Source organism: Magallana gigas, chromosome 4 (genome assembly GCF_963853765.1).
Source record: "Magallana gigas chromosome 4, xbMagGiga1.1, whole genome shotgun sequence".
Taxonomy (NCBI): Eukaryota; Metazoa; Mollusca; class Bivalvia; order Ostreida; family Ostreidae; genus Magallana; species Magallana gigas.
The window spans coordinates 7,339,712-7,355,617 of NC_088856.1; the positions used below are offsets into that span (position 1 = coordinate 7,339,712).

Genomic DNA, 15,906 nt, shown 5'->3' on the forward strand with positions numbered 1-15,906 from the left:
TGATTTTCAAGATAATTGGTGTCACGTGGTTATGCTCCCGGTATCTTAATTATTTGGAATTTTTATCAATCTTGTATAATAAAAATCATTTCTAAACTTACAAAGACGCACTTATACTTACATTACATATATTGTAGTAACCCTGTTAATTTTTCAAATAATTCTTATTTAACTCAAGACAATTTGTATTATTCAAAGACAAACTGCAAATTTAATATATGTACATCTGCATTTAAATTAAGATAAAATAAATTCTCGCGCATGCATTAGAAATTATTTCTTAGTGTTAACAGTGACTTATTGGTCAAATGGGCCGGGTGTTTGATTTATGTAATTATATACTATTCAATTGTAAAAGAAATACACAGGTCCCTATAATACATTTGTAAATGATTTACTCATTATTTATTACTTACATTACATATATTGTGGTTGCCCTGCATGATCAACACTGATTAGGCTTATACATGTATAGGGAATACCTATCCAGCCTACCCAATATATTATGTAAATATGTACCATAAAGTATTTAAAAACAAATCAGCGACTACAAGACTTCAGTTCTTTTATTTCACCACAACTAGTATACCGGTTTTGTCATAAAACATATTTGATGTTCTCTTATGTTTTCGTTTCATGACGTCCGTCTTTGTAGAAAATATTTCACTCTTCTCTCTGTATTTTTTTTAATAACTATGTTAACAAACTCAAAAATAAGACCGGCGAATAAGGCGGGTAAATACATATCTTATGATAGATAAGATACTAAAAAATTAGAATATAAACAATTCCAAAATTCGTATCAAATGATGTAAATTTAAGATAACATCAAATTGTAACCCACCAATAGGTTCAATACTTAAAATATACAGGTTTGAACTATAGCGTATGCGTAAAAAAAAGTCTTCGAATAATATATCTGTGCTTCATACGTTTGTTTAATTAAGGTCCAATGGAAAACGTACCAATTTGTATAAACTTGGAGTGGTCAACCACCATAGAAATATTATATTTTGTATCCCAACAATTGAACGTTTTAAAAAATTAAAAGAGACCCTTAAACTTGTGGCAAAATCGCATATGGCATTCAATTAAACGTTGTTATAACAGATATTGCTCAGTGGTTAGAGCACAAACATTTATTCTTTCACGCGTTCCTTCTTCATAAATCTTGGGGCTAATTTTGTTTTTCCTTTTTCGTTGAAAATAATTCAAACTGATTATGAAATAGCATCGTACTTTTGTAAAATTGTAGAACCGTTTTAACAAGAGCTTTGACTTTGGGCAGAACGTGACAAAGTCAGATTTGATGAAGGCTGGATCTACTCATGGTTATCCATTCAATTATTGGCTATATGAATGCATTGAACGCAGTGACATCTGTCCGACTTCATTCAGCTATAACATGTATATATATATCGTTAAAACGGAGTTAATTTCACACAACAGAGAAGATCTTGGAAAACAGCTTTCAAGTTTTGACAGTCTATGGATATTGATGAACTTATCTTAGCAAATTAGAATTAGAAAAAAGGAGGCCAATATTTGATGCGAAAACTAGATAGTAACATCCCACCGAAAGTCAAAGCTCTTGTCAAAACGGTTCTATGTTATTTTTAAAAATAGATTTGAAACGAAAAGAGTTTCTCATAGCGAATAAGAAGAAAGAAGGTCAATATACGAAAGCTTGTTTTGATGAGCAAACTACATAGTAACATCCCACCAAAAGTCCAAGCTCTTGTCAAAAAGATTCTATATTAAAAGTAGTCATGTTTTATATTTTATTTGATGAAATGAAAGAACATTACGATTAAAATAAAATAGTGGGTATATGCGCCATTTTACTTCTATATTTTTTCAATGCCCAACGATATTGTCTTTTATTTGCACTTCAATCTGTTTGAATGCTAATAAGAGTTTCTTTTGGAGACGTAATTTTGTTTTAAATTTACTTTTTTCATTTTAAAGAAAAAAGGAAAAGATTTTTCACATGTTGATTCACATTAATATACAAAAGATGTTCATTGAACACCAAAAGTGATTGCAAATCACTGATGATTAATTGAATTGATTTGTATATAAGTTGTAAATTAGCACAACGATTGCTTTATTATTATATAGATGGGAGGATTTTCAACTCTATATTTTGAACGTATTCTGCGTTCAAACGTACTTTGCATTCAAAATACTGATACATGTAACCGTGTTCTAAAACGAAAACAGTTCTTACAATACAAAAATAATACACAAGTTTAACTTTTTTTAGGCAGAATGAAAGTATTAAAGTATCCCGTCAGTGGCTTTCGAAATTCAACAGTTTGTACACAGGGAAAAGTGGCTCGCATAATTTTCATGCGATTTCCTTTTCGCATGAAAATCATGCGCTAGTCATACGAAAATCAGATGAAAAGTTTCTCATGCAAATATCATGCAAATATGTTCGCATGATATTCGCATGAAAAATGTACAATTTTCATGCGAATAATTTTTCGTATGTTTTTCATGCGATTAGATATTTGTATCATATTCATATAAAATTCATGCAAAATTCACATGAAAATTGCATGTTTTTCATATAAAAATTTAATTATGCCAAATCAATTTTATAACACTTTAAAAACATTCTTTCATTCATAAGTTGACATACTAGTGTCTTTTTTTTTAAAACAAATTTGACATTAAGACAACTAAACAATTTCTACATGTGTTGGAATTAATACATGTATAAATAAAAATTAGAATAGAGTTTACATTTTATCAAAATATAAATGTTTTCAAAACTTTTAAAGTCTTTGTTTATGTAAACATGTAAAACTTTGCCTTTACAATAGTCATTCACACCAACTGAGAGTTATATCTCTCTTCTTAGAAGGTCAGTAAACATTAAGATTTTATTACATGTGTAATACTGTGCTGATTGCATTGGTCATTATTTAGGATACATACTTTAAGTCTTATGTTTTTGAGATACAATTTATGAGTTTGCGTGTACCAAACCTGTTGAACGCAGTAAGTGAATTACATATAGGAAAATTTCCAGCTATATATTCAAACATAAAATTAATTATTTCTATGCTAGACAATGAAAATTCACTGAAAATTGTTAACACTGTGATACAAGTTTTCCATGATTCCAAGTGATATTGCACAGATGACAGTATATTTCAAAAGAATCCAGGCCTTTGTGGTCTCAAGTTTCAGTGTGTACCAATGTTATTGGACTGATGTTGGTGTAATCACTCTGGTGTCTGTATCATGTGCCTTTATCTTCCTTCTTCTGTAGCATGTCTCTTTATCCCTCTCCATATTTAAATATCTTTGTCAACCTTGTGTATATGCAAAACAAAATATAATTCATAATAAAACATGCAAACAAATGTACATGTATTGAGTACATGTATAACAGCGTAAAAGCACAAGATTTATACACTCAGATAAAATTTTAAAAAAACAAAACAATCATAATGTATCTCTGTATTGAAATAACTTACAGTATGTTTTATTGATCAAAAGCAAATGAGATCAAGAGGTATGTCCAACCTCTTTTATCAAATATATGTTAATCCATGTCTGATTTTATATACATGTAATTACAAACTTTAGAAATATTCAAAACGCAAGGCATAGGCATATTTCACCAAATAACTACTTACATGGTATCATCATATGGACAGTTTGTTGTGCATGATTTCCCAAGTGATATACATGTATGTTATTGTTATAGCCATCATATATACAACATATACTGGAGAGGCATTCACCTATTCTTCTGTCTGTGTAACATTGCTTCGGATCTTAAATCAACCCTGTAAAAAAAATTTAAAAATGTTATGAACATTTTCAAACTGCATATATACTCCTATAAATGGATTCACCGTGACAATATGCACAAAAATTATACATGTAGACCCGATCTAGGAGGGGTCAAGGGGATCCAGACCCCCTAAAAAACTGTTTAAATTTAAATTATAAAATTCATAAAAATATGGCTTACTCCCCCTCCCAACCTTGTTACTTAATCAATCACCCCCCCCCCCCCCCACCCCCCCCCCCCCCGTCCGCATTTTTTTTTCTGGATCCGCGCTTGAAATCAGATTGCATGCTTGCAACCGCATGTTTAAAATATATATCTGCAGATTTATTTCGTAATCATTACGGTTACACTGTGTTCATTCATTCTTGTTTAAGAAATACACAATAGATAGAAATTTATCCGAAGCTCTTCGGAGAAAATTGACAGACCCTCTGTCATCCCGAATTTCCCCGTAGATTGTATAGTTACATGTAAAGACCTGCATCTAAGTTTAATAATAACAGTAGATTTTTTAGTGTTTAAACACGTATCTGGAAACGTTAGTTAACATATAACATGTACACATAGAATATGCACACACTTGAAACATCGTAGTTCTAGGGTACCTGCATGTTGACGATCCGCTCCTCTCCTATCCAGGATCACGAACTTTTCAATCGCTGAGTATACAATAGTACGTTAGATCGGACACATCTTGATGATGTTGATGTAAAGTTTCTGCTGGCTTGCATCACTGATCAGCCAGTGCCGATGTACATAACTTTGCAGCTAGAGAAAATTCAGTCTGTCTGCATATGAGTTATCGCGGGAGATAACTCGAACGGGATTTCGGAAACGAATAAAATGTTTGCAAGGGCTTACAAAAAAGATGCACATCAACCTGTAGCGCTTTAAATTATTAATGACAATTGTTCTAATCATATCTAAATTACAAAATCTGATCTGATCTACTGATTTTTGGTATATTGCTCTATGTAAAATCAAACACTATCCTGACGGTTCTCAGTACCAAAAATTTACGCAATATGTGACGTCAGCGGGAACGAGACTCGAGTACAAAGTGAATGACAGAGGTAAGAAACATAGGCCTAAATGAAATTTTTATATATTATCGGAAGATCTCTGCTTCCCGTTTTGATAAATAAAAACCATCATTCGAAATTTTTGCAAATTATTATAAAGAATTCGTTACAATTATTTATAACTGCATAATAAAGATGAAGTGTATTGTGATGATGAACAGAGCTGAGCAAACTTTGCTTATATCCTTAGCGTAATGTTATGGGCTTATGCAATAAAATATCTGATATCTTTTTCATTGAAGCATGACAAAAACATCCTTACACGGATATGGAGTTGGTACTATTTGGATGGAGGTGTGAATGTGGTATAGCGAAATTTAGATTATCAACTACAGTATTATTTGTACATCCTGAATATTGTTCCTAATCAACCTTTACAATGTGAGGTAAGCATTGTTTAAACATGGTTTAAGCTTAGTTCATGTATAGTTATGTACAAATATATATCATAGTATTAGTAGTATTATGAAACTGATTAATATTTCTACAATTTAATTATAAACTCATGTGAAATAAGTTTGACATGATAACGTATAGTTCTATTTATACAGATGTGATTATTATTGTTTATTTATTTAATAAGCAGATAATTTAAATATAGACACAAATATTTTTGAGTCTAGTTTGTAAAGAGGAATATTTTCATATTGTGTCAAAACTACATGCTTGTAAGAGTTATCTTTCCTAACTCGCATTTATTTTATTGCAGGGTTTATTTATACCTAATTTGTAATTGATTACATCAAATTAAGAAGTAAATTGAATTCATCTCAACTTTCTATCCACAACGGACTTAAGATCGACCCAAATACCCCGGGTTACATGAACATGATGACATGCCTGTTGGCTGTATAAAAGGTGAGGATAAATCAAAGTACTAAATATACTGAGATTCTATAGGCCTACTCGAGCCAATCCAAAGCCTGAATATTGTTCATTACATAGCTTGTTTTCTTCCAAAAGTCAAAAGAAGAGAAGAAAAGATCCTTCCATATTTTTCCAGAGTGTCTTTCCACCATTAATAGCAGGTTCGTAATTGAGTAAGCACAACAACTTACATGTACATGTAGTTTTGTTAAGAATTTGTATAGGAGATGTGAAAACTATTAAATAAGAAATCTATTAATGAATATCAAGATTACAATAGCTGTATTACTTATATACTTAATTATATCTAGATATTTATAAGATCAAACAGGAATGAAATCATTTGATAATTATACAACAATATTTGCAGAGAACCTTAAGTTTGCAGATTTGCAAAGACTCTTTGGAAAAGATTTTAAAAGCATGACAACCAACAACATTCCGGAAGAATTCATGGATGCAGTGGTAAGTAATACTTCTACTTTTTAAGAATTGTATGATAATTTGGATCAATGTTTAACATTGAAGCTCATTTAAGAGATTCAGACAACAGGCTTGAGCGAAAAGTTTATGTGTTGATCACTATTGTCTGTCTTTATTCTGTCCCTGGACAGTCTACATCCCTCTGTAAAATTTTGACATTTTCTCCTTCTCTAGAACAGTTGAGCCAATTTTAATCAAACTTGACACAAAACATATAATTAGGTGAAGGGGAATTCCAGTTTGTTAATTTAACAATGAAAAGTCACACCTTCTTTTAGTGAAATTAAAATGCGTTGTTATTTTTAAAAAAAAATCTTAAAAGCCTTTGTTCGGAATAGCTGAAACTTGTATGGAAGCATTTTGAGGTATTGTAGATTCAAATTTGTTCATATACATGTAATGGTTCCTAGGGTTGGGCCACAATAGAAATTGTTTTTGACATTTAGAAATATTTTCCTAAAAGATTGAAACAACAAAAGCGGCTTGATGATTATGTGAGGAAAAATTTGAAAATCCTCATAAACAAAATGTACAGTACTCTTCAAAGTTGTCCAAATGTTTTGTATTTGGCAGCATAAAGTAGATTTGATAAGTTATGGCTATTGATGCTCAGGTGAGCGATTTGGCTTATGTAATAAACTCACAAACTGAAAGCTTAAAATAACATAAGGACATGGATCAGAGTGATAAAGTGAGAATCGTAGTATTCGGATATGACAAACATAAATTTATTGTATTTGATCAAATCTGCTTTAACGAGCATTTATCATGTTACCAACTGCATGTCATATATCAATTAATTTTGTTTTTATCTTCCAATATTAATAATTCACATTCAAAATAGATACCAGTATGCCATTCAGCAATAGGAAAATTTCATGAACACTGCATTATGTATATTTTCTTGTAGATTGATGAACTAACAAGCCTTTTCGAGAAGTGGAAGAAGAAGAAATTTGAATTATGTTCTTATCTAAATAAAGAAGATTTTCCTAAGAAGATTATTGTCATTGTTTTCTGTTAATGTTAATTCTATATAAAGCAAATTAATTAGGACTTCAGTTTTCTTTTCAAAATATAACAGATTATATTCTCAACTTTAGATAAAAAGAGATCAAGATTTCAAGATTATTGAATTTAAAAGCTGCATAGTATTTTGTATGAAAATTGCATGATATTTGCATGATATTCGCATGAAACAACAGTTAAACATAAGATATACATTTTCGCATGAATATCGTGCGAAATTTTTATCATATGATATTCGCATGAAAATTATGTCAAAATTGCATGAAGTTTTCGCATGAAATTCATGCGTGTTACTTTTCGTCTCTTTCTCATGCGAAGAATTCACATGAACTTCATGCGAATTTCATATGAGATTCATGCGAGCCACTTTTGCCTGTGTACGCCTTTATTTTTGTCTTCTCGATCAGTGACTGGGTTACCATCTATGCAAAGTTGTTCATAATGACTAGCAATGAAATCCGTCGACATGAAAATATAGCAGTTAGCAGACTGTATACAAATGTAGCTGTGGTACTCATATAAATAGCTACAGTTGTGTACAGTACTGATATAATGACTAGCAATGAAATCCGTCGACATGAAAATATAGCTGTTAGCAGACTGTATACAATTGTAGCTGTGGTACTCATATAAATAGCTACAGTTGTGTACAGTACTGATATAAATAATCCACACTGTTAATAGATAAGAGCTATGGCTAATATTGATTCATGGTGATGAAGTCAAAAGTGTTCTTTCTGTGACGTCCACTTCCTCGTTGTCGTCTGCTTTCTCAGCCTCCATTTGATTTCCTTTGACGATACACGTAGCAACACCAGACATGACGGCAACTATCAGCATTAAAGTGAATACTCCAGAGAGAATATTCAGCTTGTCCGAGTCGGGAGACTCCGAGCTACTACTCTTTGTGATGTTTTCCGTCTTGTTGTTATCAAGGGTCACACAAACACCCATCAGCAGGAAAGCGATGAACACAATAACTTGACTTTTGCTTGTTATTACATTTTGACAATACGCTAGGTGAAGTTCCATCAGGTTAACCTCCGTCCAGAATTGCTCTCTGCAAAAGTAAACTGATGAAGTGAGTTGCGCTTGTCTCCGCCAAGCGAGAGTGTGATCATTAGTGATCAGTAAATGATTTTAAGGTGGCTCACTACACCTTAAATTAGTTTATCAAAACAACAGAAAATTACTTGATTCTGAAAGAAAGCAGACGAGGCATAAGAAGTATATAAATCAAATAGGCGAAAAAAATACTTAATTTTGGATATTTTAAAAAACCCCAAAAACCTGTGATTTCAAAAATTGTGTTCAATAAATATGAATAAAATCCCCATACGGATTTGAACTCGTGATCTGCGGTTAAAAAGCCCGATACCTTAACCACTGAGATATAATAAAATTCAACAAAACTGATCGATGCTGACCGATACATCAGTTTAACGAAACATTTAAATAGCCATCTTAAGACGGTGCATGTGTCCTGAAAAGTCAGATTATATACATGTAGCAAGCGACCTTAACATGCTTCATTATAGAACATTGTTGTCATAATTAGCTCATGAATCCATCGCCAAAACTTCATAATCAATATTTGCAAATTTCAGAAAAGTTCTAGTATCTTACCTGTGTGTGACATGGCTTTTCGTTTTATGACGAAGCATGGGAGAGTCACATCTGTGTCTTCTCCATTGAACTTAACAAAAGGTCCCCGATAAGGAGGCAGTGTATAGCGAGGAACCCCGGAAAATATCCACGTGCTTTCTTTTGTTTACGTTAATATTACTGCATTATCATATATGAATTTTCGAAACAGGTAATTGTGTTGTTTAAAGTGTAGATAACAGAAAGATAACAATTACCAACTTTCTTAGATTTTATTGTATAAAAATAATGCTTGTAACATACATTGGTAAATCTAACTATATCTGTGCTTAAAAATATTAAACATGTATCAGCAATAATAGAACAATTCAAGAAAAACATTTAACATTAAAATCATTTAAATACTTCAACAATTAGAATTCAGAACAAGTATTTCTAAAATTTAATCATATCGTTCAAAAAGTGCACAATCCTATCCAATATCTTAAAAAATATAATACAATGTACTCCAAAAGATGGACGAAAGCATGCAATAAATAGATCTATAATCCTTTTTAATTTTGATTGCAAAAGAAACGGAATCGATCCCGAAGATCTTTTTCCAGACCAAGAAAGAATTGTTTTATTCGTAATTTCTTGTTCACTGACATTGGCCTTGTGACGATTGTCTGTCTTTGAAAGTGAAGGTCACTGGCCTGTCAGGAATCATCAACATCTGGAACTTCATGTCAAGGTCACCACTGTACTCCAGACTAAAGTTCTTCACCATCTTGGACAACATGACGTAAAGTTCTTGTTCTGCAAACCTTCTCCCTACAAATAGTGCTCATGTTAAACAGTGATAGTTTTTATCGATTTGATTTAGTCGTTAAAAATCATGGTAAGTAAATATGTCATAATTTAATAATTAATCCAATCTGCCAAATATCAGTAAGTGTTGGAGGGCATGCGCATGGGTTGTGTCCAAGAAAGCGACACCGTAAATATCCAAGTGTGTTACGTGTACAAATTGTCTTTATTTTATTCATCATAATTATCAAATAAATTGTATATCCATATCATGAATAAACTGTTCTTGTGTTTAAGAAGGAAAAAAAATGGAAAAAACCTGCACACATTCTTGGTCCATGACCAAACGGTATGAGTACATAAGGATGGATGTTCAAAGCCGATCCGTCCCTCAACCAGCGCTCGGGTAGAAATCGATCTGGCTCTACAAAATACTCTAGGGACTTGTAGTGTACATAAGGGGCCAACTCCACTGTGGTCTGTGAAAACATAAAGTTACAACCATGTACAGCAAAGGCAAACATGAGTGCAACAACTTGTGACATACATGTACGAAGGAGAAAGTGACATATGAAGGTAAAAATATTGATAGGGCTGAAAAAGCCCTATTGTACAAATATCGACAATGTACACTCTGTGAAATTGCAATGTTTGCTAATTTCAAATACATGTATCATGTTTCAAGATGTAGAAATAAATTAATTATAACTACAGAGCGGTTTATTTACTGGATAAAACAAATAGTGCCTTGGTGTTGATAGAGATTCACAAGTAGTAGGAAAGTGTCATTCAGAGCCATGTCAGGAAAGACAGTACGGGAAGGCTTTACGTCCGCGGTTATAGTGACCAGTCCAAACATCCGGTATTTGTTTTAAATCTTAATTAATTTTGGCAAACTTCAATTTAAAATACTAGTATACTTTTATTCTTGCATGAAATTCATCCAAAGCATTCAATACTGGTGATGCACTGAACGTTATCTTAATGAAAACATCATCCAAAAACAGTTTCTTTTTTATTATTTCATTATACATGTAGTTGTTAACAATACGCTCACCCCTTCTGGTACAAGGTAGCCACCAAGAATCAGGTCTTTTTTCAATATTCTTTTCTTTTCAAGTCCAATTGGCATGATCCTGAATTTGTTAAAACCAACTTAAATACAATTCTTGATCTTGTTGATCTCTTCAAGTAATATCTTTCAGTTGTTTGTGGGTTTTTTTTCGCCTTTTAGTAAAACAGTGTGTGTTCAATAATTGTTAGTCTTTAGAATTAAATCAAATACCGGTATACATGTATAGCCTATGTCATAAGTCATGAAAGCAGTACTATTACATGTTACGATTCAAGAAAAATGTACTCTATGTTCAAAAGTACTCTAGGTTTGAAATTACTCTCTGTTTCAAATTACTTTATGTAATTGCTTCATTAAATATTGCGGTATATCGCACATTGTACATTGTACATTTACGTATAAGCTACTTCTGGACAGTGTAGCTGAAAATTTGCTTAATAACCTTTGTGACTCCTTGACACATGCTTTGAGGTATGGCATTCTGGTAATTTGTTCCCCTGTGATAGGTTCATCATCCTTCAGAACCTCTTGGATTTCTTCATAAGCCTTCTGTTGGACCTCGGGGTTTTTGGCCAAACAGTACATGGCAAATATTAGTGTTGGTACAGTCTAAAAATAATATGTTCTGTAAATTTTACTTTAATTTATATAATATATACCATAAGTGGTAATAATTCAATGGCCCATGTTCAATCCAAACTATACAATAAATTTAACCAATATCAACTTCTATATAGTATCTTTTCACAAGTATGAAGTGAAATGTAATACATATATATTAATACTAGACTTTTTTTTTGCACTGATAAATGTAATATTCATATATTATGTATCTTTTGAATTTATTTTGTCTTATTCCTTATCTGTATATTGTGTAATTTTTCATTTCTATTTGGATACATTTCAATTTGTTTGGCAAAAACTCCCATCTGTATTCTTTATTTTCTAGTTTTCCATTCAATATATTTCCATTCATTATTGTTCTGTTTCATTTCGTTATAAAGTACATTACGTATTAGAATCTTATTGTAAAATGAAAAAAAGGTGCATAGTACATATAAAAACAAAATATATTATTATAAATGTATAATACAGATGAAATAAATAAATAAATAAATGACTGTATAAATACAAATGAAAATCATGCAATATGCATTATCAAAATGGTTTAATATAAATGAACAAGTGGGCCAACTTACAAGTACGTATAATATTAGTGTCATTTTTATGCCTCGAGCGATAAGCTGGGTACAAATATTTTTCTTTATAAACGTATGTCAAGTCAAAGAATCCTCAAGTTTCTGAAAAAAACATTTTTTTTTTAAGTTTCAACTTGGTTTATTACTCGATCAAAAAATTCTGCTTTATGTTATTATGACAATAATATGGTGTAGTACAATTGTAATACGCATATTTGTTAAATGAAAACGATAAAAAAAATTTATCAAAACATCTAAAAATGTTCAAACCAAGTCGGTAGTATTACCGGTAGTAATTAATGAGAATAATAGAATATTGCAACTTTTGACGGGCCATACACAGGTAGTCGGTCCTTACTGAATTTAGTCCATCCCCATATAGGGACAGGGTTATAATGCTGACATCTTTAAAGGACAGCTCCTTTTTAGACAATAGATATAAGAGGAAGTTAAACTGTCCATCCTTTAGCTTTCCTTCTTTCTGTAGATCGCTAATTTTTGCTACCGTCTCGTCAACTAGTATCTGACCATGTCTGAAATATGCCACAATGTTGTCATTTTTCAAAATTGTCATTTTCAGCATTAATAAAACCTAATCCGAACGCCAAATTATTTTGGCGTTTTTGCGTATTTTCAGGATATCTTTTTGAAAGTACAAAATCAATATTTAGAGGAATACACTATCAAAGTGATTGTTGTATTAGACTTTCCGTTTCCTCCGACGCATTTTTGTTTTGTTTGCAAATTAAGAAGATAAATGTATCAACACTCTTATTAAACAAAGACAGCTCTAACTATTAAAGCCTCAAAATATATATTACCCAAAGAAATAGTCTTCTGCGTCAAGAAGTTTTTGCCAAAGCCTTGTAGTGAAGACTTTATGGAAAGGCACGGAAAAGTTGATCTTTGCAGACACATCAAATATGTCATGATTGCTGTGGATCATGCGCATAATGTGAGAGGTAGGCGGGTCCACGAGACAACCAAGGCGAGTCTCAAAACAGGTCATACCAGAGGCTGTCAATGAAAATACATCAAATTGTTCGGAGACTGATGGCATATACTACCCGATATTTTATATATGAATTGCCCCCCCCCCCCCTCTCTCTCTCTCTCTCTCTCTCTCTCTCTCTCTCTCTCTCTCTCTCTCTCTCTCTCTCTCTCTCTCTCTCCTTATGGATAATGTATTTTATAAAGTTAAAACTTTCAATATAAATTTTTATATAAAATTGCAAAAATTTCAACCTACATTCTAGATTCCACTTTGCCGCTTCCCATCGAAAGTCCTCTACTGCCCCACCGTCGTTCCGAATTTTCTTCAGTCGTGCAATGAAATCCTCAGCGACTTCGTCTACAAAGGGGAGATAAACGGTGACCGCTTTTGGTCTGACCATCATCTTCTGTACAGCGCTCCTTAATCTGTACCACTCGTCCCCATTCCTATAATAATCATATCTATGTTTTCAATGTACAATAAAAACGTTGATCCTAACATAATTCAGAAGTTGGTTTCTGTATTAACTAGCATTATCTTGAATAGTGGTCTGAAACCTGATTACCGGGAGTAAATCTCTAGGTAGTTCCCCCTCAATTTCACTTATTAATATATTTGTCTGTAATGTGTCTATAAAATGTTAAATCACTGCAGTGTGTTTTGTATGAACTCTTAAAAACTAACGGTCATTCATGACAAAATGGCTTTAGTTTGTGGAAATGGTAAGACTTTTGCATTTTCTTTGTGTTATAAGCTATATCAGAAAAAATGTATTCTTCATAAATGTGTATATAAAACCTCACGTGTTTCCTATCCCCGGGGAGAGGCCCCTCTGTTGTCTATACAGTTTTGTAGTGACCAGAAGTGGAGAGACGTTTGGTTGTTTGTCCTCATTCAAAAAAACTGTTCTGACATCATCTGGGTCATAGATTCGGATAAAGGTTACACCAGCAATGGTCTCCTTGACGATCGGGCCGTATTCTTTGTATCTTGACATATGAGCATCCTGATATTTGTCTACTGTGAACCTTTGAAAGGGACCTGCATGTAGTGAAACATCCTATTATTGTCCCCTGTTGTTTTCAAAGTCGCCGGAATTAATCATCACTTATATTCAACTAATGAAACAACACACTGTATTGTGAATGAATTGGCTCAGTGGTATAGAACACCAGACATTAGGCATAATAGAATTAGGGGTTTTTAGGTTGTGGATTCGAAACGTTAGGATTTTTTTTTTATCGTTTGTTAAAATATTCCAAACTGAATATAGTTGAAAATTATCCTTTTGTAAACTTGTACTAATTTATAACATCAAATATATTTAGGGTAATTGAAAAAAAATATCAAATTTTAAATTGTATTTTACTTAACTAAATGGGCAGTTTGTTGTGCTATCTTTTTCCCCATCTTCTTCTCATCATTCAATAGCCATTAAATGTTTATACTTAATACAGTATTAACATACTTACAAAAATCAAAATTGATATGAATCGTTAAATGTATATAATATATATATTTTATATTAAAGATCATTATATGAAAAAATGACTTTGTCGTAAGATCTTTTGTAATAGTCCTAAACCTAAAAAGGGTTGAATTAATTAAATCAACTGTTTAATTATGCAGACCACAGCAAACTGTAATAACAATTAGATTGGGTGTTAGCAAATCATATACCTTTTCTATACTGCAGCAATGTACCGAGATAAGGCAGGCCCTTTGGTTCGGGTATGTCTTTGAATGGTTTGACGTTCTGGATCGAGGAGTTGGGTCTCGTCTCATGGTTCTGGTCTGTAGCCACCACTCTCATATATCGCCGACATTGCCCGAAGAGGAGGTTGGATTGAAGATAACACTGCCGGCTACACATAGCTCTGTTCTTACCACACTATCCTTGTTATAGATATTAAATTGCATAACTCTCATAATTCACATTGCATGTATATCCGTAAAGGTCAGACAATGGGTCAAATGTCATCTTGTTGTTCTCTTTGCTTCAGCGTTTTCCTACCAAACTACTAGTATAAGTCACCGCCCCTTTCCCACCCTCACGTCTTACAGTATACATGCGCAGATATAGCGGGGGTTTGAGTTGGGGGTTGTGACCCCCCCCCCCCCCCCCCTTCTCCTGGAAAATTTAAATTTGTTAAATTTACATAGTATAAAATTACGCATACCGAAAATATTTGGGATCCCCCCGGAAAACTTAAATATTCCTCGCACACCCCCCCCCCCCCTGGAAAAATGTTCTGGATCGGCCCATGACTGAGTACATGTACTACCAAATGATGACCTGCATGTCTCCAATCTGAGATACAGATTTTGGGGGGAAAAGCTAGCTCTGATGATTCCATTTGATAAAAATTATTCGTGTTACAGAGAGATGCGTATCGCTCCGATAAATTCTCTTTCATGCAAGCCTTTTTGCTTTTGAGATCGATACTTTGTATGTCGCCGATTTTTATCATTGAAGTGGTATCACCTGCGAATCTCGTTTTTTTTTTCAAGGTGTTTGTACTGACTTGCATCTTATATGCAGTCTAAGCAGTCAAAGCAAAGAAAAGATTTGAGCCTAATACCAAAGACCATAAATATGCAGAACCATTATGTCGATATCGATATGATGTTTTTTATCATTTATTTCACCTGAAGAAACTTCATTTGAGGAATAGAGGAATATTATTGTAATAGGGTGCATTTTATGATAATTACATTCATGCATATTATTCATATTTCATCATCATCATCCTATATTCCATATTTTACATGTACATATTTAGAAACAGACTAATATCCCTATAACTCCCTGTCTTTTATGCATCTATCAAGTAATCATTACTTAATTACCTTTTCTAGTGGTTTCTAATATTTTATAGCCTTAAGTCATTTCACCTGTATGGTCACTTACATACATGTGGACAGGATCAGGTGGTTTACTTAGCCAATAGTATGTTTTTATGATTTTT

General features: G+C 32.6%; 1 protein-coding gene and 2 long non-coding RNA genes across 4 annotated transcripts; 1 reads left to right on the forward strand and 2 right to left on the reverse strand.

The window, feature by feature from the left end:
* Positions 1 to 2,679: 2,679 nt before the first annotated feature.
* Positions 2,680 to 4,632, reverse strand: LOC117683233 (uncharacterized). 2 transcript variants are annotated; one of them, XR_010712725.1, is made up of 3 exons: positions 4,395 to 4,632; positions 3,654 to 3,806; positions 2,680 to 3,326 (listed from the first exon to the last, which is right to left on the reverse strand). It is a non-coding gene; the product is annotated as an uncharacterized lncRNA (long non-coding RNA). The 2 variants fall into 2 exon arrangements; XR_010712724.1 differs by having other exon boundaries at positions 4,420 to 4,626.
* Positions 4,633 to 5,717: 1,085 nt separating this feature from the next.
* LOC136274406 (uncharacterized) lies at positions 5,718 to 7,297 on the forward strand. The gene is made up of 4 exons (XR_010712726.1): positions 5,718 to 5,754; positions 5,860 to 5,924; positions 6,134 to 6,228; positions 7,157 to 7,297. It is a non-coding gene; the product is annotated as an uncharacterized lncRNA (long non-coding RNA).
* A 1,803-nt stretch (positions 7,298 to 9,100) lies between these two features.
* On the reverse strand, positions 9,101 to 14,978 carry LOC105326654 (probable cytochrome P450 CYP44). The gene is made up of 9 exons (XM_034451523.2): positions 14,618 to 14,978; positions 13,741 to 13,978; positions 13,193 to 13,383; positions 12,765 to 12,960; positions 12,302 to 12,476; positions 11,187 to 11,353; positions 10,727 to 10,805; positions 9,989 to 10,148; positions 9,101 to 9,693 (listed from the first exon to the last, which is right to left on the reverse strand). The coding sequence occupies exons 1-9, from the start codon at positions 14,808 to 14,810 to the stop codon at positions 9,521 to 9,523; spliced, it is 1,572 nt and encodes a 523-aa protein (XP_034307414.2). The 5' UTR covers positions 14,811 to 14,978; the 3' UTR covers positions 9,101 to 9,520.
* Between the last annotated feature and the right edge of the window lie 928 nt (positions 14,979 to 15,906).